The 23,939-nt window shown below is 40.5% G+C and overlaps 1 protein-coding gene across 1 annotated transcript in view; it reads left to right on the top strand.

Annotated features, from left to right (window-relative positions):
* Nucleotides 1-23,939, top strand: part of LOC111825885 — a 699,632-nt gene that overhangs the window by 514,496 nt on the left and 161,197 nt on the right. The window contains exon 4 of the mRNA XM_023753412.1: nt 3,276-3,311. Within this exon, the coding sequence (XP_023609180.1) occupies nt 3,276-3,311 (36 nt within the window). The remainder of the gene's footprint in view (nt 1-3,275; nt 3,312-23,939) is intronic.

Here is a 23,939-nt window from a genome sequence, read left to right as displayed (position 1 = left end):
AACTAATGTAACATCTTTCAAATAAAAAGGTATTTATAAGCATTGCATTTTTGTAGCTTAATCTGTTGTTGCCCATGATTTATGGTATTCATGGAATTTCTGACTTGGAAAAATGTTACTGCTAACAAATATTTTGCAGCTATATTTGGATGCAGACTTAGATTAGGCATACATGACCAAGGCTCTTCTGGGACTTTTGGATAGCAAGGCCTTGGACATGTGATGTGTGTTGTCAGCTGTCAGTGAAACAGACCTCTACTCTATTGCTGGTCTCAGAACTTGTCACCTATATCTGATGGTGGAGATACTTTTAGCTACAAGGGGTGGTGCCACACTGAATACAAAGCCTTAGTCAGATTCTTGGGAAAGTAGAACTGGACAAGGAGTAATCTCTATATTTCAGAGATATTTCTGTTCAGATTCATTTAGCAATGATTGAAGGTAGCTGGCAATGGGCCAAGAAAAATATGGTGGGGAAGGACATAAGAGGAGGAAATGTCAGTATCATGGATATTTGGCAAACTAAACCAGGAGAATTTTTCTACAAAGTTTTCTGCCTGGTCCAGAAATCACAACTTAATACCACAAATCTTTTCCTACAGTGGGTTGGAGAATGTGGGTAGCCTCTGATTCTAAGGTTCTGATGCTTTCTAGCAAGCCCGCAACTCCAGTGGACCTGTAACGTACATGAGGGTCTAGTATCTGTGTTTATGTGTCTGACGTGTTTGTGTGTGTGTGTGTGTGTGCGGGGGGGGGGGGGAGTAGGGTTGTTATAAGGCAGGGTCCTTAAATGCTTTGTTGCATTATGTTAATTCCTCGGCAGTGCAATCAAATTCATGTCGTAATTAAAGCTGTCAGTTGGAAGGCAAGCCAATCACCATGAAAACACAGCATAACAAATGAAGTGAAATGATTCTGCGTGTAGCTATACAATGCTTCGCCAGGCATGAAATTAAATAAGTAATTTGATGTTGACATCAGAAATTGAAATGATACCCACTGTTCCCTCATTCAGTCAGACCTGCATAAACAATAGCCAGAACAAATATGCACAACAAAGCCCTCTCCTCCACCCAGCTCCCTGAGTAATGTACAATATATATGCAAAATGAGTATAACAGAGCTTTCTGAGACCTGAAGTATGTAATTTTCTTTGGTATACAATAAGATGATATGTGGGGGGGGGGGCGGGGGGGAGGAGTGGGTTTGGAGGGGTACTTCTGGGATAAAATAATATTTGCAGGTAGAAAAAAAACCCTGAAATAAACAAATTCCATGTTTTCTTTGAGTAATTCATCCTAAGATGATTTAACCTCCCAGGGGCATGACTCCAGGCTGGTGGAGACCTAACCTGGTTTTTGCTTTCCTCTGCTCCATGGAAGGCTCTGGGTGCTGAAAGCAGGTGATGCTGTCACATGGCTAATCACTGCTGGAGAAGCCGTCTCCATGACTACTGTGGATCTCCCTATGTACCATTTATGGGATCAAGAATGCAGCAGGATTTTTTTAAAGCAAGACCAGTGTGCAAGATCACACATCCGCCATCTGTGATTCCCCTGAGCTTGTCTGAAACATGGAGGTGAAGAAAGTTTGGCTTTGGGAGCTGCACTTAGGAATGCCCTGGAGCATATTAACTTTGTTTGATACTAATGCTGTTTGTACTGACAGTACTGTATTTCCTTCTCAGAAACAGTTTAAGATTAAGAAGAAACACATCTGTATTTTTGCAGATACTGAATTCATCATTTCCCCCCACATACAATACATTCATTTATATGTACATCAGTCCAACAAATACTTTTAAAAAATGCATCGGCATTGTGCTAAGCTCTGGGGAAGCAATTATGAGTAAACCAGATGATTCCTGCTACCTATAGTTTGCAGAGCAGGCACAGGACAATTAGGTGGAGGAACTACAGGTGAATTGAGCAACTGATACATCAGAGTGGAAGTCAGGTCACTCGAGGGAAGGCATAACACCCCACCCAAACTAGTCAGGGAGAAGGCCTTGCTTCTGCAAGGACCCTTAGCTGCGATTTGAAGACTACCTAAGCATTAGCATTCTTTTTGTTTCAAGCTTACTTGGGACTTCTGTTGTTCAAATAGAGGATACTAAAAAGTAAAGAAATTTTTTTGGTATTAATCCTCACCCTAGGATATTTTTTCCATTGATTTTTTTTTTTTTTTTTTTTTTTTTTTTTAGAGAGTGTGGGAGGGAGGGAGGGAGGGGGAGAGAGAGAGAGAGAGAGAGAGAGAGAGAGAGAGAGAGAGAGAGAGAGAGAAAGATGTGAGAGAGACACATGGATTACCTCCTGCATGCACCCCAGGGACCGGGGATCTAACCTGCAACTGAGGTACCTGCCCTTGACCTGGAATCCAGCCTAGGACCCTTAGGTGCTAGGGCTGATGCTCTAACCACTGAGCACACCTGCCAGGAGAAAATTAAAGAATTTGTACTGAGATTTCTTTTTTTTTTGGCGGGGGCAGGGGGGGCTGAGAAACAAACATACAAGAAAGAATCCAAGGCAAGTCTAAAACACAAACCAAGTCCTTTGTATGGTCTCCTTCCCCAAAGCAGTGATGCCCTTACATACCTTTTAGAATTATTGTTCTTTAGTTTCCATGTGTCAGACTATGGGAGCCTAAAACCTTGAGAAAAATGGTGCATTTTACTGCTTTCCTTTACCCACACATTCTTTGCATTTCAGTCTACTAATTATGTTTACAAAATGTCTCATTTTTGAAAAGCTCTCTGTGTGTACTAACTGGTGCCTTCAGGGAATAAACTGGCAAGTAGGTCATACGCTGGAAAAGTCATCCAGACCCACTGGGCTTTTTATTTTCAAGTCAGTCTGAGCTTTTTCCTCTTGCCTGCCCCTTTGCGGCCACAAAACTGAGTAGCTTGAGACCAGGGCATTGAATGTCAGCAAGTCAGGGAGGCAGGCTGATGTGTGTCTGTTTAGTCTCAGTGCAGGGCGAAATGCCATCATTAATTCATTACCCAGCTGCCTGTCAAATAAATTGGCAATTACGTCCACCGCAGAAGCTTGGAATTCAGTAAATAGCACGTTAGCATCTCTGAGTTGTTGAGAGATGTAAAGGGGAAAATTAAGCAACACGGTGTTTGTATCAGGAGCAGATGACAAGGGGCAGCATACACTGGTGGTGTGATGTAGTGATGAAAAGCCTGCAAAGGGCTGGTAATGAGCTGTGTGGATTGGAACGTGTTAAAAACCAATGCTGATTTTCCACTTTGTCTCTATGCTTTATTGCAGAGTTCAGCTCCTTCCAGTTTGGGAACAGGCTACTTCGTAAGTGTATCTCAACTTCCACACGTGTGCTTTGCCTTGGCATTGATTTACTTCCGCAATGTATGCTCATTAGGATGTGAAAAAGATCTAAGAAATCACCTCTCAGTCCTAAAGAGCAGACTGATATGCATCCTTTTATTAAGAATTGTTTTATTTTTAAAATAAGTGACTTGCTGGGCCCTAGGGGGTCATGGGTCAGTCTGAGCTGTCTGTCTGGTTCCCAGCATATGGGACTTTTGCCCTTTACCTAGCAGCGGAAGGGGAACAGGGAAAGCTGACTGGCTCATGCCACCTCTCCCACATGATTGTTTTTTAGCGACAAGTGTCCTATGGAGAATGGAATTTATATTATGTACTGAGGTTTTCAATTTCAAAATCTCTTGAAAAACTTAACCACACATACAATGAATCACCTTAAAAAAATTTATTTTATGAGAGGTGGTGTTTTGATGGATATATTACCTCACAGTCTAAGTAGGTGGCCTTTAGATTTCCTTTCAGCAATCATTACACTTCTCATTTTAGCAAATGTAGCTATATTATTTTATTTCTAGACTTTCCTCTGGGTGGGCATGGTGACATAACCCAGGTATTGTCACAATATTTCTCATAAATGGTCACTGAGTTTCATTTATTTATAGCAAAATTACCCTTTTTGGATTCAATAATCCTTTTTAAATGTAAATAGAAAAGAATTACAAATAAGTATTATTTACACAACTGGATAGCCTGCCAGTGTAGAGGTTTGTTGTGGTGTTAAAGGAATCTGATTTGCTATCTGAATGATGAGCACTGATACTCTAATGCCAGCTCAGCATTTTCTGAGAAAATAATGGAATCATGAAAATAAAATAAAGTGGAAAGTAATTATTGATTCTGTTTAGTTACCTTTACATTTCTTCCCTATAAAATGCTAATTACTTCCCTGTAAAATGCTAATTCTTTGCCCAGGCATTTTTCTCCATACATTCACATAAAGTACACGAAAGCCAACATCATATCATTGAAAATAACTCTTTTTCAAGCTTGGCAGAAGTAATATTTTCTAAATGTTGATTTTTTGGTATTAATCTATAGTAGCAGAAAAAGGATAAAGATTTTTTGGTACCTGCTTAATACAGTGCACACACTTGCCCTTGTTCCTTATTGTGACTGAATATTCATGCTTGCAGAGAGGAACAGGATGCTTCAATAGTGGAAATAACAGAAGTAATACCATCTGCCATCTCTTCACACCAGGCTGGATGTGGGTTGAGATGCTCCAAGTAAAATCTGGAGACTGCCAATATCTGTTCTCTTTCCAAAAGCTAAATTCTCCCTCTGTGCTTTCTTCAGCAGATCAAGGCCAAAGCCACTAACCTAGCCCTTGTTAACTTCTAGACTGAATTTCTATATTAAACTTTTATCAGTATGATCACCCTGAAAGAAGAAAGGCATCTCTAGAAAAATCAATAATTTTATGATGCTTTTTGTCACTTTTTTTCTCTCTGATTCTAGAAATGTTTATTTTTATTTGCTAACAATAAGAGTAAAGAATCTGCACTTATAAATCTAAAATAGTTTTTACACAATGTTGGATGAGTATAGAAGTTTTTCCTTATTTTGGTAAAATTGTTCTTAGTATTACTTTTATAAAAAATTTTGTAGTAATATTAACTTACATGGAGAAGATACATACCAGATGTATGTTCAGTTCTTTACCGTGGCAAAAATGCTCTATTTAGAATGTGTTTCCAATAGTGGGATTATTATGTTATCAAAGTGCAAAATCCATTGATATTATTGCCAAGTCCTCATCAAAAAATGTCTTCTGTTTCAGTTTTGATTCGAACACAATCACATGCACTACTTAATTTCAAGTACTAACTTCAACATTGCTGAGTTTCACATTTCTAAGTGGAAATAGTATATTCACAACTTATAGTAGTTTAGTGCCAACATATTCTTTGCACTGTGCTTTCTGATCTTTATATCGTAATAGTCTTTACTTATGTCTGTATGAAGGCTCAGCATCTGGTAAGTAAGATAGTGATATTTTACTGTATCCTTAATCCTCTTCAGCATATTTTTGAACTGTGAAGGAGGCAGATCACCTGCAGAGTCAATGATCTATTAATGCAATTAAACCATAATGTGAATTCTGGTATAAGAAAATTCAAGGACTCACCTATTGGGTTTAACAACCTGGGAACTGTTTTCTTAAATACTCTCCCCTCCCCTAACATTACTCTAACTTCAGAATCTTCTTTTGTTTAGATTTTTATGCTCCTATAGGGCTTTTGGTGAACTGAAGTAAAATGCTGATTATTGTGTGTGCTAATAAAATAGACACCCACCTTAGTATATGCATGTGCACGTGTATGTACACACACACACAAACACCAACACACACACACACATACCCCTAATCCACAGCCAGTATATTCCACTTTCAGTTCTTTTCATTTATCAGTAGTGATAAGTTAAAGGGTTTAAAGAAGAATCCCTTGGTTTTGACTTAGTTGTATTTGTTTATATCTCCTTGGTTTTGTGTTCCAAAGATGTCTTCTTAGGTCTGTCACTTTTCCAATCCATTTATAATCTGAAGATTTGAGAAATGAGAACAGCAGCTGAAAGCAGTATTTACATAAGCATATTGCAAAGAATTCTTAAAGTAGACAAAATAGAGAAGTATTGGAACAAACTTTTCACATTTTTGGGAGCTTTTGAATAATGTGGGTGTTATACACACAGACACACAGAGACACATATTCATTACATACTCAGACACCGCTCATATTCTAAATATAAATGGAAGTATAGTTGGAATCTATTTGCTTTTCTTTTTGGCAAGAATACCAAAACTTGTTGGAGTGTGTAGGCTTTTTCTGTTTTCAAAAATCTTAATGCAGTGAGTGAACACTTTTTTTTTCCATTTAAATGTTTATGGCTGTATTCTCTTCTTTTACATCTATTTGAAATTTTATTATGCATAGTTTATAATCAACTTAGAGACAAAATGATCTGAAAACTAGTGGTATCACCTTTGGCAGAGTATTCAATATCTGAGACTATATCATCATCTGTACCTACCTAATAGAGTTGTGAATATTAAATGACATAAGATATTTAATGCAAATAGAACTGCAGTGAATAATAGCAAATAATATTATGTTGTCTCTTGTTATTCCCACAGTAGTATGAGATGGAAAAAAACTTGGTCTCATTAAGTGGCTTGCAGTGTGGTAATAGAGAATTTACCATCAGAAATTAATGATACAAAAGTAAGCTTGTAATTTGTCACTGTAGGGTGAGAATATTTTATTCTTGTTATTATCTTCTTGTACCTTTCATAGGAGCCCAGTATTCTATGTTCACTCAGCTGTATACCTATTTGCTCTGTGTGTAAATTTAAAACAAATATGGAATTCCCTCTCTGTGAGTCTCTATGATCATGATGATGTTGGAATGAACTTTTCTATAGGCTGTATCATATAATGAAACCATAGAAGATCAATTTGTCTATTAAAGTTATTTGTTTATTTTCTCCCTCAAATCTGTGGCATTTAAAGATGGCTACTAGACCTTAGGGTTGGGCTGTGAGGTTAATTAAGAAAGACCTGTTCACCATATTCAAGTTTTATGAGGTTGTGTCACATGTTCGCTGCTGTCAGACACCAAAAAGAAAAGGGGATGCTCTATTAGCCTGAATGAAGTAACTGAAGGCAGCAGAGTGAAAAGACCAGTGAACACATCTCCTGGTTGCCAGGGTTCTGCTGTGCCATCCCAGGAAAGTTCTGGACTCATGGTCTGCAAGCACTTGACTCCAGATGCCAGTTGGGATCTCCTGTTGGTGTATGGGTGAGTGAATTGTCAGGCTGACCTTGTACCCTAGTGTAAAGGAGAATCCTTCCTTTATTTGGGTAATGTACCCTGTCTGCTTCTCTGGATAATTTTCAGCCTTCTTCTAGGTTTGAATCTAAGTGTCTTAGGCCCATACACTCAAATCACGTGGATCCTGCTTTTGTAAACTGCAGTGATCCAGAGAGTTTTCTTAATGGTTTTCAACTAATAATTTTCATCCTTAATTGAGTCCCATTTAGTAATGTACATACTTTAAAATTATCAAGGAAACTAACCGACTTCAACCTAGTGAATAAACCTGCCACATCCTGATATATATAAAGAGCTAGGTGCCGTCATGACCGAACGGGTGACCCGTCACCATGAAGTGCATGGAGCACCTCTCGGTCCCCTCCCTCCCGTGGCCTGGAGCGGCTCACCATGAGGGGGGCTGGTGGGGCGGGACTGGGGACTGTTGAGCGGTGGTGGAGGGCTGCATCTCGGGGTGGCCTTGAGCTTAGCGGAGCAGTCACCTGGGTGGCAGCGAGTTTCGTGAAGCAGTCGTGGGGCGGGGGAGTTTCGTGAAGCAGTTGCGGGGTGGGGGAGCCTCACAGAGCAGTGGCGTGGCGGGGGAGTTTCATGGAGCATCCAGCAGCAAGCTTCGTGGGGCTGCAGCAAGCTTCGCAGAGCAGTCAAGGGGTGGGGGGAGCCTTGCAGAGCAGTCTCGGGATTCACAGAGCAGTAAAGGGGCCACAAGCATAGCGGAGCATCCTGGGGTGCTGAGCTTCACGTAGCGTCGCAGGGCAGCAGAGGCCATGTGACAGAGGCCAGGCTAGGCCTAGGGACCCTAACCACACAAGATTTCGTGCACGCTGGGCCTCTAGTTATATAATAAAGGGGATTTATGTAGTGGCACACATCTTTAAATGGGACTTGTATAATTACTGTTTTCAAGTGCAGTTAAATAACTTAAGAAGTTGTATTGATAGCATTGCTAACAGGTAGTAGGTGCCAAATACTGACCTATGGCTTTCCATCCAGAGTTATAGGGTCATCAAGGACTTCAATTCTTTGCCCTGATCTACGATTTTTACTATAGACCAGTGGTTCTCAACCTTCCTAATGCCGAGACCCTTTAATACAGTTCCTCATATTGTGGTGACCCCCAACCATAAAATTATTTTCGTTGCTACTTCATAACTGTAATTTTGCTACTGTTATGAATCATAATGTAAATATCTGATATGCAGGATGTATTTTCATTGTTACAAATTGAACATAATTAAAGCATAGTGATTAATCACAAAAACAATATGTAATTATATATGTGTTTTCCAATGGTCTTAGGCGACCCCTGTGAAAGGGTCGCGACCAACAGGTTGAGAACCGCTGCTATAGACCCTTAAATATCTCCTATTTTTCTTTGCTGTCATTCATATAACTCTCAAAATTGATTTGTGGTATTTTGTATAACCAGAGATGCTTTTTAAAAATCAGAGTGGGCCCTAGCCGGTTTGGCTTAGTGCATAGAGCATTGGTTTGAAGACTGAAGGGTCCTGGGTTCAATTCTGATCAAGGGCATGTACCTTGGTTGCAGGCTCCTTCCTTGCCTGGGCCCTGGTCAGAGTGCACACAGGGGGCAACCAATTGATGTGTTTCTCTCACATCGATGTTTCTCTCAGTCTCCCTCTCTCTCCCACTCTCTCTAAAATAAATGGGAAAATATCTTCAGGTGAGGATTTAAAAAAAATCAGAGTGGGTTTTATTTGTTAGATGAGAGTAAAACCAGTTTTTTTAAAAAGAGTAAGTTTTTTTTTTGTTTGTTTTTGAAAATGGCTTGTTTGATAGTAGGGCTTTTATTTAAACAGACACTTCTTTTTGTCTTTAAATAAGTAATAAGCACCCCTCGGGTTCTGTTCTAAGTGATGGGTTATCCATGGCCCCTCTCTCCAGTAATTTAGTGTTTCCTAAAACCAGATCCTTTCCTTCGTGATGTTTTTAAATATTTTTGATGCATTGTATTTAAATAAGAGGATTTGGGACCGCAGAGAACCTTACATTATTTATAATAGTTCCATGGTTTTTAAGTTTAAAAGTTCAGATACATCACCCTGGCCTTGACTGCAAACCCATGCGAAGCAGAAAAAAGTCTTTCTTCCCAACTGCCAATACTTGCTAGTGACACAAAGAGGATTCATTCATAACTTGCTGAAAACTTATATTTAAGATAAATTAACACTGAGAAACATCTCCCTCAAATAAGACTCTAACATTTATATTTATTAGGAATTAACTCTAAATGAATGTTTAATTAATTCTAAATGAATCATTGGTCATTTATTTACCGACAAGTTTTCATTATAATGAAAGTATTTTTTAAAATCCAAATTTCATTTGGAATACCATTAGGGATCTCCAGTTTTTATTGGGACATTTGGACTCATTGGTAACAGCTTACCAGGTGGAGAGTTCAATTCATTTTAATTCTCAATAATGTTTTAAACATCTTCTCTTAGTTCTTAAGATAAATAAGATGTTAGCTTGGCCGTCAAGTCCAGGGTATATAGGTGAGTTTGATACAAGACAAACTGATGAGAAATGTAAGTAGAGTACATGCGAGTATATGTTATAGTCAGTTAATTGTAGAAGGCTTGAATTGTGTAGAAGTTGCTGGATGTTTAGATTTTCAGTAGCATTTGAGGCATAAGGATCAACAGTGACAAGAGCACAGAGAAATAGCATCATAGTGTGGAAATGGTATATCCATTTTTCTGAAAAAAGGCCAGACTTAGTTTGGTTAATTACAGGGAAGGTGGAACAAAGCCAAGGACAAAGTGGGGTGAGGAGGAAAGAGATGATTTATAGGTAGACCCGAACTTGGCTTAGTGACCTGTAATAAATGAAGATGATGTCAAACCAAGGATTGATGAATACTGTGCTTTTTTTCCTTGGAATAGGAATCCAAGGAAGAAAAAGTTTGATTTTGGAAAGATAATGAATTTGGAAGGTAGATAGATGTTTGTTTGTGTATATCTTTAATGATATTTTAAAAGAGGTGGCAAGAATAACAGGAAGAACCAAACATTTCTGCCCAAATTTAAATTTATATTAAAGCATATAAAGAGAACTAATACCTTGTAAGGACTTCAGTAAATCTTTAAAATTCAACCTATGCCTATCACAGAATATCTTTGATAAGTGGTTAAACATGTAATTTTCCTGAGTGACTCCTAAAAATTACCCAATGAGTAACCAGAGTACATTGAAACTTTGGCCTCAGATACTCTGTCTCTAAAATGAGTACAATCACAAAAACATTGTATTATATTTAATATACAAAAATAATTATTATGAATATGTTGTTTTGATTATAATAAAACTAGAGGCCTGGTGCACAAAATTGGTGCACTCGGTGGGGGTGCGTCCCTCACCCCGGCCTGTGCCCTCTCGCAGTCTGGGAGCCCTCAGGGGATGTCCGACTGATGGCTTAGGCCCACTCCCTGCACGGGCCTAAGCCAGCAGTCGAACATCCTTAGTGCTGCCACTGCTGTGCTCACCAGTCGTGAGCCCAGCTTCTGACTGAGCGGCGGGCACCTCCCCTTGTGGGAGCACACTGACCACCATGGGGTAGCTCCTGTGTTGACCGTCTGCACCCTGGTGGTCAGTGCATGTCATAGTGACTGGTCATTCCCCATTCAGTCAATTTGCATATTAGCCTTTTATAATATAGGATACTAACATTGGAACCCATCACTCAACTTAAAATCTAGTGCAATTACTACTGCTTAAAAAAAATTTTTTTTAAATATATTTTATTGCTTTCTTACAGAGAGTAAGGGAGAGGGATAGAGAGCTAGAAACACCGATGAGAGAGAAATATCTATGAGCTGCCTCCTGCACACCCCCCACTGGAGATGTGCCCACAACCAAGGCACATGCCATTGACCAGAATCAAACCTGGGGCCCTTCAGTCCACAGACCGACTCTCTATCCACTCAGCCAAACCGGTCAGGGCTACTACTGCTTTTGAAGCTATCTGTGTACTATACAGAAACATCTGGGCAGGTGAAATCAATTGCTCTTCCTAATGGTGAACAGTTGCCACATTTTTTAACTGTAACCTTTAATATTATTCTAAATTACATTTGCCTCCCCCTCTAAAGTAACAGAAGCAGAATCTACACTTGAGTAGGTATTTGTTTTAGATTAGGGACCACAGAATTAATCTTAAAGTGGAGGGTTGATTTATACCTCGACCAAGCTTCTGCATTGTGACATACTCCTCCACCTAGTCACAGGTAAACTCTCTAACTTCAAGGCCTTAGACTAAAAATATAACAGTATTTTCCACTTCTAATTCTTACCCTTTTTTTCATTTTTTTAATTGATTGTTAGTCTCTCATTTGGGGAATAGGATCAGTGAACCATGAACAACACACCCTGATTAAGTGAGTATTACAGGTTAATTTCTGGTGAGCAGACATTTAATCATTTGTAAACTCTCTGCAGTGGGATGACTCTTTTAGCTCATCCTGTGGAAATTGTCTTCTGTCCTCACACTATTTTTAGCTGCATCTTTCTTGTCAGTACAAAGGGACTGAGAAATTTGATTAATAGAATAATCAGATGGGAAAGGATCAATTGGTGTCTCCATTTGCCACCATTTTCTTAACTCTGTTTTCATTTTCTCAACATTTATGTGAGGGAATATGCTAAGTATTTTTATTTTTTTAAATATATTTTTATTGATTTCAGAAAGGAAGGGGGGGAGAGAGAGAGAGAGAGAGAGAGAGAGAGAGAGAAGCATAACTGATGAGAGAGAATCATTGATCAGCTGCCTCCTATACTCCCCCCACTTGGGATCGAGACTGCAGCCCGGGTATGTGCCCTGACCATGAATTGAACCATGACCTCCTGGTTCATAGGTTGACACTCAACCACTGAGCCATATTGGTCGGGCTAGGCAATGTATTTCTAAATATTTGCTACCTACAGGAATCCTTGTTATTGGCTGTTGTAAACACTAATTAAGGAAATAAGATAAACACCCAGGTGTCCCTAATGGATGTGGAGAAATAGCCTGTGGCCCTGTCTCCCTTTCAACTCCCCTTCCTGGCTTCTCAGATTTGGAGAAAAACAGATTTTACCAAAGCCTGAACCAGGTAATTGCTAAAGGACCTTTGGTTCAAATATTCCAAGATCCATGATTTTACCCACTTTTCAGCTAAAAATGTCTGTCCCATGGGACCTTGCTTTCAGTGGCAGTGCTGTCTTTCCCAGCTGATATTTGTATAGAAATGTAAGACCATAGCCCCCTTACTGCTTAACAAACATCACTCCGCATTGTCAGCACTGAAAGGAGCCCAGATTTCAATTGAGTGGCCGAGTCTGACTTTCTTTGAAATTAATAATTAGTAATGTGTTATATTTTCATTATTCAGTTAGGGTTAACACTTAGAAATATTGAGGCTGTAGTCTTATCCTGGTCATAAAAGATGATGCATTAAGGGCAGTAGCAAAGCACATTGGAATCCCCGGTGGGAGCAGATAGGTCATGTCATGGAAATCAGAAAGTGACTTTTATTTTCATTTTTATTTTCTTTCCTTTTTCTCTGACACTGGCTTTGAGGAAGGTTGGAAATTTCCAAATTGAAGAAATGTTGGATTAGTTGGCATGAGCTATATAAAATGAACCATGGGCAGTGTCAAACCCCAGGGTGTTTTCTAACTACCCATACAACCTTTGATAGATGTATCTGGCCTGGAGTTTTATGGACTATTAATCTTTCAAATCAAAGGATCCAGTCCTTTGCTTAACTACTTAAAAAAAATGTTTTTCCTGAAATTGTAAATTAGATGCCTCCCAATCCGTTGCATAAGAAACTTAGAGCTTGGTGAAACACCAGGAGTATCATTTGAAAAGAGGTTAAAAAACACAACTGGGGCTTGTTAAAAAGGAAAAGTGCTATTTTAACTCCAAGTGTCACATTTTCCTATAGTCAGCTGTAGCAGTAAACAAGAGTTATTGGAGGTTTAGGTAGTTTGAGACACTTCACTTATCTCCCAGTACTTGACTTCGGAAGTGAAACATTTAAAATGTATTTTGCTCTTGTAAAAATGTTTATCCATTTAAAATACAGTGCCGTTGTAACAAAAGCACCATGGTGAGAAGATACAGCACAGTTAATAAACTGTCAGGTCCAGTACACATATACTTGAAAAGACCAGCACAGTTACTTAGGGATTGGCATTATAAATCACTGTTAACAAACCTTAATTTGCTTACTAGGCTAATGAATGGTCTCCAATTTTTTTTTTTATAGTAATTAGCTTCACTAGCAGTCATGTTAAAGAAACTTGCCTTATACTACACTTAATTTCTGCTCCAAAATCTTTGGTATCTGGTTTCCAGGGTGAAAACAAAATAAAATGAAGTAAAAAAAATAACAAGAACTAACAAAAATCAGTGTCTATTGACAATTTGCTGGTAATAAATCCAGATTGTGGCTATTCTCCAGTAGAAGCATGGCCAAAGGTGATGACTGTCTTTTAGGACTTATGACCGGTAATGTACTAGCAGATTTGCAGTGGAGTGGCAAAGCCAGATAATTGCAGTGTTTCCTGTCTAAATGTGCTGCTGTATATAATGGCCTCTGATTTTAAGGAGCCATTTAAAATGCAGCAAGGCATAACAGCTATGGGTTCTAGTGTACTTCTCATATTTCATATGTTCATCACATCTCATAAAATCTTGTCCAGACCAACAGATGACTAGAGGGGCAGCTGGACTGCCCCAGAAGGGAATTGGGGAAACTCAGAATCATGTGGGTAGGACTACAGAGATCCACCAAGAACTCATCCAAGCCCAGGGTGTGTGCCATATTTCTCTAATTACTTTCAAGAGTCCCCCATTTCCATTTTAGTTCCTAAAGAGAACATTCACATTTTATGTTTTGTAAAAGGAGCCTATCAATATCCCGCTTTTACCTATCTTTATGGGAAATAGCCCTGACTTTGGCAAGGGAAGGTAGGGCTGTATCCTGTCCAGAGAAAATCATGGGAAGTTAGTACATCAACCCAAAGCCAAAGGACACAAGAAATTTGGTTCCTTTAGAATTTATTTAATGCCTTTCTAAAGGAATTTGCTCTGTGATATGAAAACCTGATTTTCTGAACAAAAGCAGCATAATACTAGAACATTCTGAGAATCAAAGGAAACTAGGGAATCCAACATATTCTTTTAATTAAATATTAAACAGCTAAGCATATGACCAAAATGGAAGCCTTAAGCTACATTTTGTACAGAGGCATAATATAGTTACAGGTTATTTTCATCTATATGTTACTAAATTGCCAGCTTTCAACTTGCTAATTAAAATAGACCTATTATTTTGACTTTATATAGGCTTAGAATTATAGAACCTCTGGGAAAGGAGAGACTTCAGAAATCACCTTGTGATATTGTACAGTATTTGTCTTTCTCTGTCTGACTTATCTTGATTAGCATAATGCTTTTAAGGCCCATCCCTGTTGTCAAAAATGGCAGGATTTTCTTCTTGTCATTGCTGAATAATATCTCATCATATATATGCTAGTGAATATATATATATATATATATATATATATATATATATGCTAGTGAACCAGTGCATGGATTTGTGCAATTGAAAGGAAATTAATTAGAAGGTGGCTGGTAGGGCGGGACTGGGTGAGACAGGCTGGACAGGCCCTGGAGCCAACCTCCCATGGTCCCTCCCCAGCCACACCTGGGGTGGCGCCATGGCTTGAAAGGCATCTGTGAAGTGAGCGGGGTCCCTCTGGCAGGTGGGGTCCCTCGGCCTGACCTGCGGGGATCGGGCAGAAACTGGATCTTCAAAGGGGTCCCCCGAGGGGTCCTGGAGTGCGAGAGGGCACTCTGCAAAGTTGCTGTGGTACAGGGTGTGGAACACAAATGCAAGTGTGCAGTAAACCAGATTTGGGACCGACAGTGCCCAGCAACACCATAACCCATGGCCAAAGGTGGAATCGTGTGGCCCTGCGAGGAATCAGACTCCCTCCTTTGGTTCCCACCCGAGAACCGGCTCTGCCAAGTCACTGCAGCTTGGCAGCTCCTGCTTTGAGCGTCTGCCCCTTGGTGGTCAGTGCATTTCAGAGCGACTGGTCAGATGGAGGGAGGGACATAGCATAATATATATATATATATATATATATATAGAGAGAGAGAGAGAGAGAGAGAGAGAGAGAGAGAGAGACTAGAGGCCCAGTGCATGAAATTTGTGCACTTGGGTGGGGGGTCCCCTCAGCCCAGCCTGCACCCTCTTGCAGTCCAGAAGCCCTAGGGGGATGTCTGAGAGAGAGAGAGACTAGAGGCCCAGTGCATGAAATTTGTGCACTTGGGTGGGGGGTCCCCTCAGCCCAGCCTGCACACTCTTGCAGTCCAGAAGCCCTTGGGGGATGTCTGAATGACAGCGTAAGCCAGCAGCCGGACATCCTTAGTGCTGCCACTAAGGTGGGAGAGGCTTCCGCCACCGCTGTTGCACTCGCCAGCTATGAACCTGGCTTCTGGCCGAGCAGAGCTCCCCCTGTGGGATCGGGCCGAAACCGGCTCTCCGACATCCCCCAAGGGGTCCTGGATTGCAAGAGGGTGCAGGCCAGGCTGAGGGACCCCACCGGTGCACAATCGGGGCTAGGGAGAGACATGGGAGGTTGGCCAGCCAGGATGGGACCACAGGAGGGCTCCAGGGTGTGTCTGGCCCAACTCGTTCAGCCTGCCCGTCTGGCTTATCCAGCAGCCAGCTAACCTGGTTGGAGTGTCTGCCCCCTGGTGGTCAGTGCATGTCATAGTGAGCAGTTGAGAGGCCTTAGCATATCATTAGTGTATTACGCTTTGATTGGTTGAATGGCCGGCTGGTGGACTGGACACTTAGCATATAGGCTTTTATTATATAGGACTAGAGGCCCAGTGCACAAAAACTTGTGCACTGTGGTGGAGGACCCTCACCCCGGCCTGCCCCCTCTCACAGTCCAGGAGCCCTGAGATGTCCCTCTGCGGGAGGCAACTGGGCGGATCATGGGAAGGCGCTGCCCCCATCACCCTGCTGCTGCTGCCACTGCCGGCTGCCATGGCTGCTGGCCCTCAGCCCTCGCTTCTTAGCACTGGCCCCGCCCACTGGTGGGTGGGGGCCGATCTGGGGTCAGGCTAGCTATGGGCCTCTCCCACGCCGCCTCTGAGAAAGGGACGGTAGCAGCAGTGCTCCTGCTCCCACTCCTGTGGTGGCACCACCTCTGCTCCCACTCCAGCGGCAGCGCTTCTCCTGCGCCGCCAGCCCTCAGCCTTCACAGCTGCTATGGCTTTGTCCAGATGGACATCAGGAAGATGTCCAGTCAATTAGCATATTACCCTTTTATTAGTATAGATAAGTCTTCTGTGTTATATGTTGTAGCATCCTAAATGTAAAGTTCTTAAATTGTGACACATGATTTTTTAATATAGAAGAGATAATAAGTTCATTTTTGAAATTGTTGCAAATTCAAAATTGGTAGGGCCATGAAATTAATGAAGTTTTTTTGTATTCATCTCTGTGCAATGACCATTATTGCATTCTACTTTCTTCAAGTTTCAAATGAAGGGTTGGATCAAGATGCTCTCAAAGGGGGCCTTTCAGTGTAAGCACATCTATGAATGTGTTGATAATAGTGTTGTACAACCAATTAAGAGACCATTTATGCAATTAAGGGGCTATTTATGCAAGTCATGGTGCTTGTTATTCCCTGCCTGAGCACTGTTTCAGTGAACTTGATTCAGTCTTCAATCACTTAAATCCTTTAACTCAGAATGTTACTAAACAAGGATAAAATCAATGCAGTGTCAGCTATTTATGTAAAGCTTATATTACTTGATACTAATAAAAAGTCTTGAAGTTAAATAGTAGTAACTAAGTATTGTTCTTTTCTTTCAAAATTTAGTTGGCTATTCTGGGTCTTTTGCCTCTCCATTTAAACTTTAGAATGAAGGGGTTAAGCAAAAATAAACTAAAAAACCTCACAGGCACAGACAACAGTATGGTGATTACCAAAGTGAAAGAGGGGTGGGAGGGTTAGGGGAGGGTAAAAGGGAGAATAAATGGTGAGGGAAGGAGACTTGACTTTGGGTGGTGAACATACAATACAGTATACAAATGATGTATTATAGAATTGTACACTTGAAATCTATACAGGATGAGGAAAAAGTAGGTTTATAGTTATAAGTGAAACAGTTTATTCTTGTATTATTATTTATTAATTATTGTATTTATTTATTATAACTATAAATCTATTTTCCCCCACCCTATATAATTTATTAACCAATGTCACCCAATAAGTTCAATAAATCTTTAGAAAAAACACACTTTAGAATCAGTTTGTTAATATTCAAAAAATAACTTGCCTAGGATTTTGATTGGAATTATATTGAATCTATGGATTAAATTGGGAAGAACTGACATCTTGACAATATTGAGTCTTCCTATCTGTGAACATGGAATCTCTATTTATTTAATTCTTCTTTGACACTTTTCATCACAGTTCTGTATTATTCATATAAATTTGTATGTATTTTGTTAGACTATTTTATTTTTAGGGGTGCTAGTATAAATGATCATGTGTTTTTAATTTCAAATTCTACTTGTTAATTGCTAGTATATAGAAAGTAATTGACTTTTGATTATTAATCTTGTATCCTACAACCTTATTCTAATTGCTTATCAGTTCCAAGAGGGTTTTATCAGATATTCTATGTAAGCCATTGTGTCATGTAAAAACAAAGAGAGTTTTATTTCTTCCTTCCAAATCTGTGTACCTGTTTTTCCTTTTCTTGTCTTATTCCATTAGCTAGGAATTCCAGTTCTATGTTGAAAAGCAGTGGGAAATTGGGACATTCTTGTGTTGTTCCTGATCTTACAGGAAATCTTTCTGTTTCTTACCATAAGTATGATGCTAGCTGCAGGCTTTTTGTATATGTTCTTTATCAAGGTAAGGAAGTTTCCCTTTATTCCCAATTTACTGAGAGGTGTGTTGTTGTGTGTGTGTTTTTATCATAAATGGATATTTGATTTTGTCAAAAGCTTTTTTCTGCATCTATTAATATGATCATGTGATAGATTCCTTTAATTGATATTTGAATAGTTAACCAGTCTTTTCTTTCTGGGATAAATTCTTAGTTGTGTATAATTTTTTTATATATTGTTGGATTTGATTTGCTAATATTTTATTGAGGATTTTTGCACCTGTATTTATGAGCAATATTGGTCTGAAGTATATATATATATATTTTTTTTTTCAGGGCTATAAAGTTAGTTTCCTCTAAGCACTGCTTTTGCTGCATCCCACAAATTTTGATAAGTTATATTTTCATTGTTTTTCATTCAAAATATTTAAAAATTTGTCTTGAGATTTCTTCTTTGACCCATATATTATTTAGAAGTGTACTGTTTCCTGGAAAGGTTTTTACTTTTTAGAACTATCACTTTCAGGCCCCCTATCCACAAGTTGGGGCAATCGGGCCTACAGGGGAGGGAGGGCAGTTGGGGGGGACCAGACTGGCAGGGGAGGGCAGTTAGGGGCAATCAGGCCGGCAGGAGAGGGCAGTTGGGGGTGATCAGACTGGCAGGGGAGGGCAGTTGGGGGTGATCAGACTGGCAGGGGAGGGCAGTTGGGCACGATAAGGCTGGCAGGGGAGGGCAGTTGGGGGTACCAGGCCGGCAGGGAGGGCAGTCAGGGGCTACCAGGCTGACAGGGAAGGGCAGTTGTGGGGGACCAGGCCTGCAGGGGAGGGCAGTTGGGGGCTACCAGGCTGGCAGAGGAGGGCAGTTAGAGGCGACCAGGCCAGCAGGGGAGTGGTTAAGGGGTGATCAGGTTGGCAGGCAGAAGCAGTTAGGAGCAATCAGGCAGGCAGGCAGGTGAGCGGTTCGGAGCCAGTAGTCCTGGATTGTGAGAGGGATGTCCGACTACAGTCAGACATCCCCCAAGGGGTCCCAGATTGGAGAGGGTGCAGGTTGGGCTGAGGGACAACCCGCCCCCCCCCCACATGAATTTCATGCACCAGGCTCTAGTAATAAATAAGCACATGAAAAGATTTTCCTCATCTTTAGCCATTTCAGAAAACAATTACCACTACATACATTAACATGGCCTAAATGAAAATAAATACCAAAAGTATTGGTGAGGCTATGAAATAATTGAAATTCTCCAGTACTGTTGGTTGGAATATAAAATGGTACAACTACATTGGCAATGTCTTAAAAAGCTAAAGATTAATCTGCCATATGATCTAGCCATTCAACTCCTAGGTTTTTACCTGACAAAAATGAAAGCCCATGTTCATACAAAGACTTTATATGAGAGATCATAGTAGCTTTATTTGTAATTTCCAAAAATTGGATATGGTTGAAATGTTCATTATTAGTTGAATGAATGAACATTTGTGATATATTCACAAAACAACAGAAAACTGCTCAGCAATAAAAAGGAAAAAATTTGATACATGCAACAACCTGGATGAATCTCTGTTAAGTGAAGGAAGCTACACAAAAGAAAGTACATATTATGTTTTCATTTCTAGAAAATGCTAAAAACTGCCATTGAAGCTACAGTGACAGAAAGATCTGTGGTTGCCTAGAGAGGCAGGCATAGAAAAGGAGGTTTGGGATAGATGGATTACAAAGTGACATCAGTAATGGAAATGTTCTTTATCTTAATTGTGGTAAGTTTTACAGATATATTCATCAAATTGTGCACTTTAAATGTGTGAAGTTTGTATCAATCATACTTCAATAAAGCTTTTAAAAAAATGTTAAAAATTTTTCCCTGCTGTTTGTAATGCCTTGGGATCTGTCTCCATCTTCTCCTATCTTCCTGTATTGCACCCTAATATCTCTCTCTCTCAGAAAACTAAACACATAAAATCACTCTGGAGAATTTCTAAATGCATATTTCCATGATTAAATATCTCATGGTTCTTTGTTAAATGTTCAGAGATACAGGATTGGGCCTTATGAAGCAAATAACATCTTTCTTTTATAGAATTAGAGGAGAGAAAAATGCATACAAAAGAGCCCAGTCCTTTTTGTGGCAGCCTTTTATGTCAGAACTCAAAATTGCTGTCTGATAAAATGTAGGCCACCAGATTGAATTACTTCATTGAACTACTGCTGTCCTCTGTTAATGGTAATTGCACAGATATAGCAGTCTTTCTGGGCAACATCTCAGATATTTACCTCCTACTGTTTTTCAATTCAAACTTTTGATGAAAATATTCCCAGTACTTCTTTAAAGCAGACATCCAACTGTCTTTCTTGACAAAAGCAAGGTCTCTAAATCAGATCCTGACAATTTGTGACACAGCAGTCTATCCAAATCACCTTTTACCTATGTCACTATGTCATTTCCTGGAGAAAAATGTCTCCATCAAACAAACGTTTCTGTAAATTTTAGGGACTGGAATGTTGGTATGCCAGCAAAAATGGGTGAGTGAAAAGGGAAAAACAATTTCTTTTCTTTGACTTGAGTGGAAAGAATTTAGTGAGGGGTTGACCAGATCTAATAAGCAAATCTATGTATTTTGAAGATACATTTTATGAAAAGAAAACTTGTTTAGATATTTGTTGTTTTCAAGATAGTAGTGAGTAAAAGGATTTCTAAAAGCTACTACTATTAAAGTATTGAAGGCAGTGAAACACGGTTGGTTAATTTGTTTTTATTCTTCTTAACTTGAATACAAAAACATTTAGCATTTTTTTCCCCTGGGGCCTTGGCTCATTTTTGGTGTTCTCCCCGTCCTAAACTGAGCAGACTGTATCTCACTCTATAAAGGTTGTTAAAACAATGCCATCACTTAACCATGATCAACTCTGTTTGACTGAGGATAACATGGTGACTAGAGTGTGTAGAATATGGTACCAGGAAGGAGGGCAAACATGGCATGAGACCCACTGGATTGGCCTCAGAGTGAAACTCACTGCTTGGGTCTCCGGCTGTGTTTGGTTGGCACTTTTGCTTTCCTTTTCATATGAGAAGGGTACACTTGATAATTGCTTTAATGGATCAAATTGTAGCACCCTATGTCTGAAGGATGGGTTAGCTTTATGAGCTGTGGGAACCGCTCTGGGGAGCTGCTTCCAGATCTGGCGGGAAAGCAGTTGATAGCACAACAAGCACACTCCCCGCTGCCAGCCCGGTTTTGTTCTCCTCCAGGGGAAGTCTCTTTACAGAAAGGAGCCTTGGAATCCTGTTCACCAGGAGTGTAGCTTGATAGCGGCCTTACTTGGTGACCCTGGTATGATGGGATGTCTCTCATGTAGCATGGTTGCCTGTTCCGCTTTTGTGTGTAAAGTAAGCAAAACCATGGGTTGAACACTGGGGAGAATTTAGTTTGGGAAGAAAGCATGTCTTAGAATCTCATAGCTCAGTTCCTACTTTTAAGAAACAGTGAAAAGCTCCTAGGAAGGAGAGGAAAGGAGGTGGTAAGAAGGGAGGTGAAAAGAGAAAGTGTGTGGGGGGCCTTGAATCCAGCTAATCCTTATCCAGTTTATAGCTTCAAAATACATTTAGGAACAGCTAATCCTTGAAGAGCCCTTGCCTCTCTTTTTTAGAGATCAGAGATTTTTGCTCTTTTAGAAAAAGAACGCTAGCACCCTTATAATGAAGCATTCAGTGGTGGCTGGCTGCCCTGTGTTCCTGATCCTCTGACCTGGTGTTTCCTTGGCTGTCCTCATCTTCATTAGAAATCAAAAGGTAGGAAGGGGGCACCAAGAAAATCAATAATAAATTCATAGCTTGCCAAATACCCAACTCCTATCCTTTCCCTCGGCCTTTTATTCTCCAGGGGGAAGCCTGGGATTATACTTTACTAGGGTGACCTAGTATTCAGGAGCTCAGAAAGAAAGGGGCTGGACACCAGACCTGTTTGGAGGAGAGAAGCCAGTGTGGGCTCATTTGGGGAAGACTCATTTGCACCTGGAACTTCAACCCAGCATATTGCCATCTGCCAGGCAGGGCGTGATAGCAGTTTCTGGCCTGGTAGGGACATGTGAAGCATCCTGCTGGTTTTGTCTGCTGACATGTGGATGCTACTGGCCTAATGTCTGACCTGATTGTTTGTATCCACAATTCATCTAGCCATTTTTGCAGGAGAATGAACACAAGTGACAGCCTCAATGAACGGGTTTCTAGAGAATGTCATTCCCTCCCTCACACATCCCCTCTGACCCTCACATACTGTCTTTTCCTCTTGGCTCCTGTTCCCTCACACTCCTCTCTGTTGTCAGAGAGTATGTAAAGTCCAAGAGATGTAGCAATGCCAGTCAGAGCTAAATTACTTGCAGCTGGTGGTGCCACCTGTGCCTATCAGATTGCAGCCAAAGCAGTTGCTTTCCCAGAGTGCCCCGCAATAGGGAATTGGAAAGTGACTCACAGTGAGGGCGCTGTGGGCTGAGTAGAAGAGAGGGCTTTCCTCTGGGCTCTACTGTGAGGACAGAATTAGGAAGTAGAGTTTCCGATGGTTGAGTCCGTTCTTTCTGCCTCTCCATGGAATCACTGGGCTCAGCCAAGAGATTTATGAGTTGAGTCTTCGGCCTTTAGGTGGGCTAACAGGAAAGACTCTTGCAAGCAGGCTTCTTGTCGAGCTCCACACCATGCTCTGGTGTGTAGTTGAGGATTCTTAGGATTCCTTATAACTCCACAAGATCTCCTAGCTTCCATTTATGTCTGTTTGGTTTGGTTTGGTCATTTGTATTCTTGGAGAGTAATTTCTCAGTGTTGCACCCCTGCCTGCATATAATTTTGGGAGGTTAATTATTAGGGTAAATTAATTTAACATTTTTGTTTAATCTGACTGCATTATTGTAAAACTTTCGAAGTACTTGCCATTTCTTAGTATTCTTTCTTCTCTGTTAAATCGTTCCTTTTAGTGAGCATGTATCACTTTTATTGTGCTCATCCTCTGGTATTTTTCCTTGTAGGCACTCTCTCTCTTTCTTATTTCTTTGCTCGGTGATTCATTTCACCCTCCTTTAGAGCCTGTAATGATTCAAGCACTTTGAAAGGTTTCAGCTAGAGGGAGGAAAGATATAGACTCCGCTCTTAAGGGATAGATTCTTAAACTGGAATGCCCATGGGGACTATGAAAATTATACCTGGTGGAACCCATCTAATTTGAGAATAGCTACCTGAATGATTCTGTGGCCTTGAGATGGGAATGGGGGGGCGGGGGCGGGGTAGATACAGAAGCAAACAATTAGGAGTGTGATGCCCCTCTCAGGAATATAACTGCACAAACTAGGAAGATTTCTGGTGTGATGCCTGAACAGGTCATTAGAATGGGAGTGGGTGTTAGCCAGATGGCTAAACGGTGGGGGCTTCATTCCACGGAAAACCATGTGGGAAAACCAAAAGTCTGGATGCCCGATGCTTTCAGGGACCTATAGGTTTTCCAAAATGCATGAAAACTGCAAAAATGAGCTTAGGAAGGCGCCAGGTCACAAATAGTCGTAACTAGTCTTGTTCAAGAGTTCTCATTTTATAATGAAGGTGATAGAGAACCACCGAAAGATTTTAAATAGCAGAGGGAAGTGATGAGATTGTGTGTGAGACAGATCACTCAATAGTATTGTGGTAGAAGGCTTCATAAGGGTAAGTTTGGAGGCAAAAGATTACAGAAAAAAAACCAATTGCGATGACAGTGCTACAGGGAGGGAAGGGGGACAGTTGTAGAGAAACTTCGGATGTAGAATTAACAGGACTAGGTCACTGAGTAAACGTGGCAGTGAGCTT

Source organism: Myotis lucifugus, unplaced genomic scaffold (assembly GCF_000147115.1).
Source record: "Myotis lucifugus unplaced genomic scaffold, Myoluc2.0 scaffold_45, whole genome shotgun sequence".
Classification (NCBI taxonomy): domain Eukaryota; kingdom Metazoa; phylum Chordata; class Mammalia; order Chiroptera; family Vespertilionidae; genus Myotis; species Myotis lucifugus.
The sequence above is the reverse complement of the archived record's forward strand: the minus strand, read 5'-3'. Positions and strand labels throughout refer to the sequence as shown.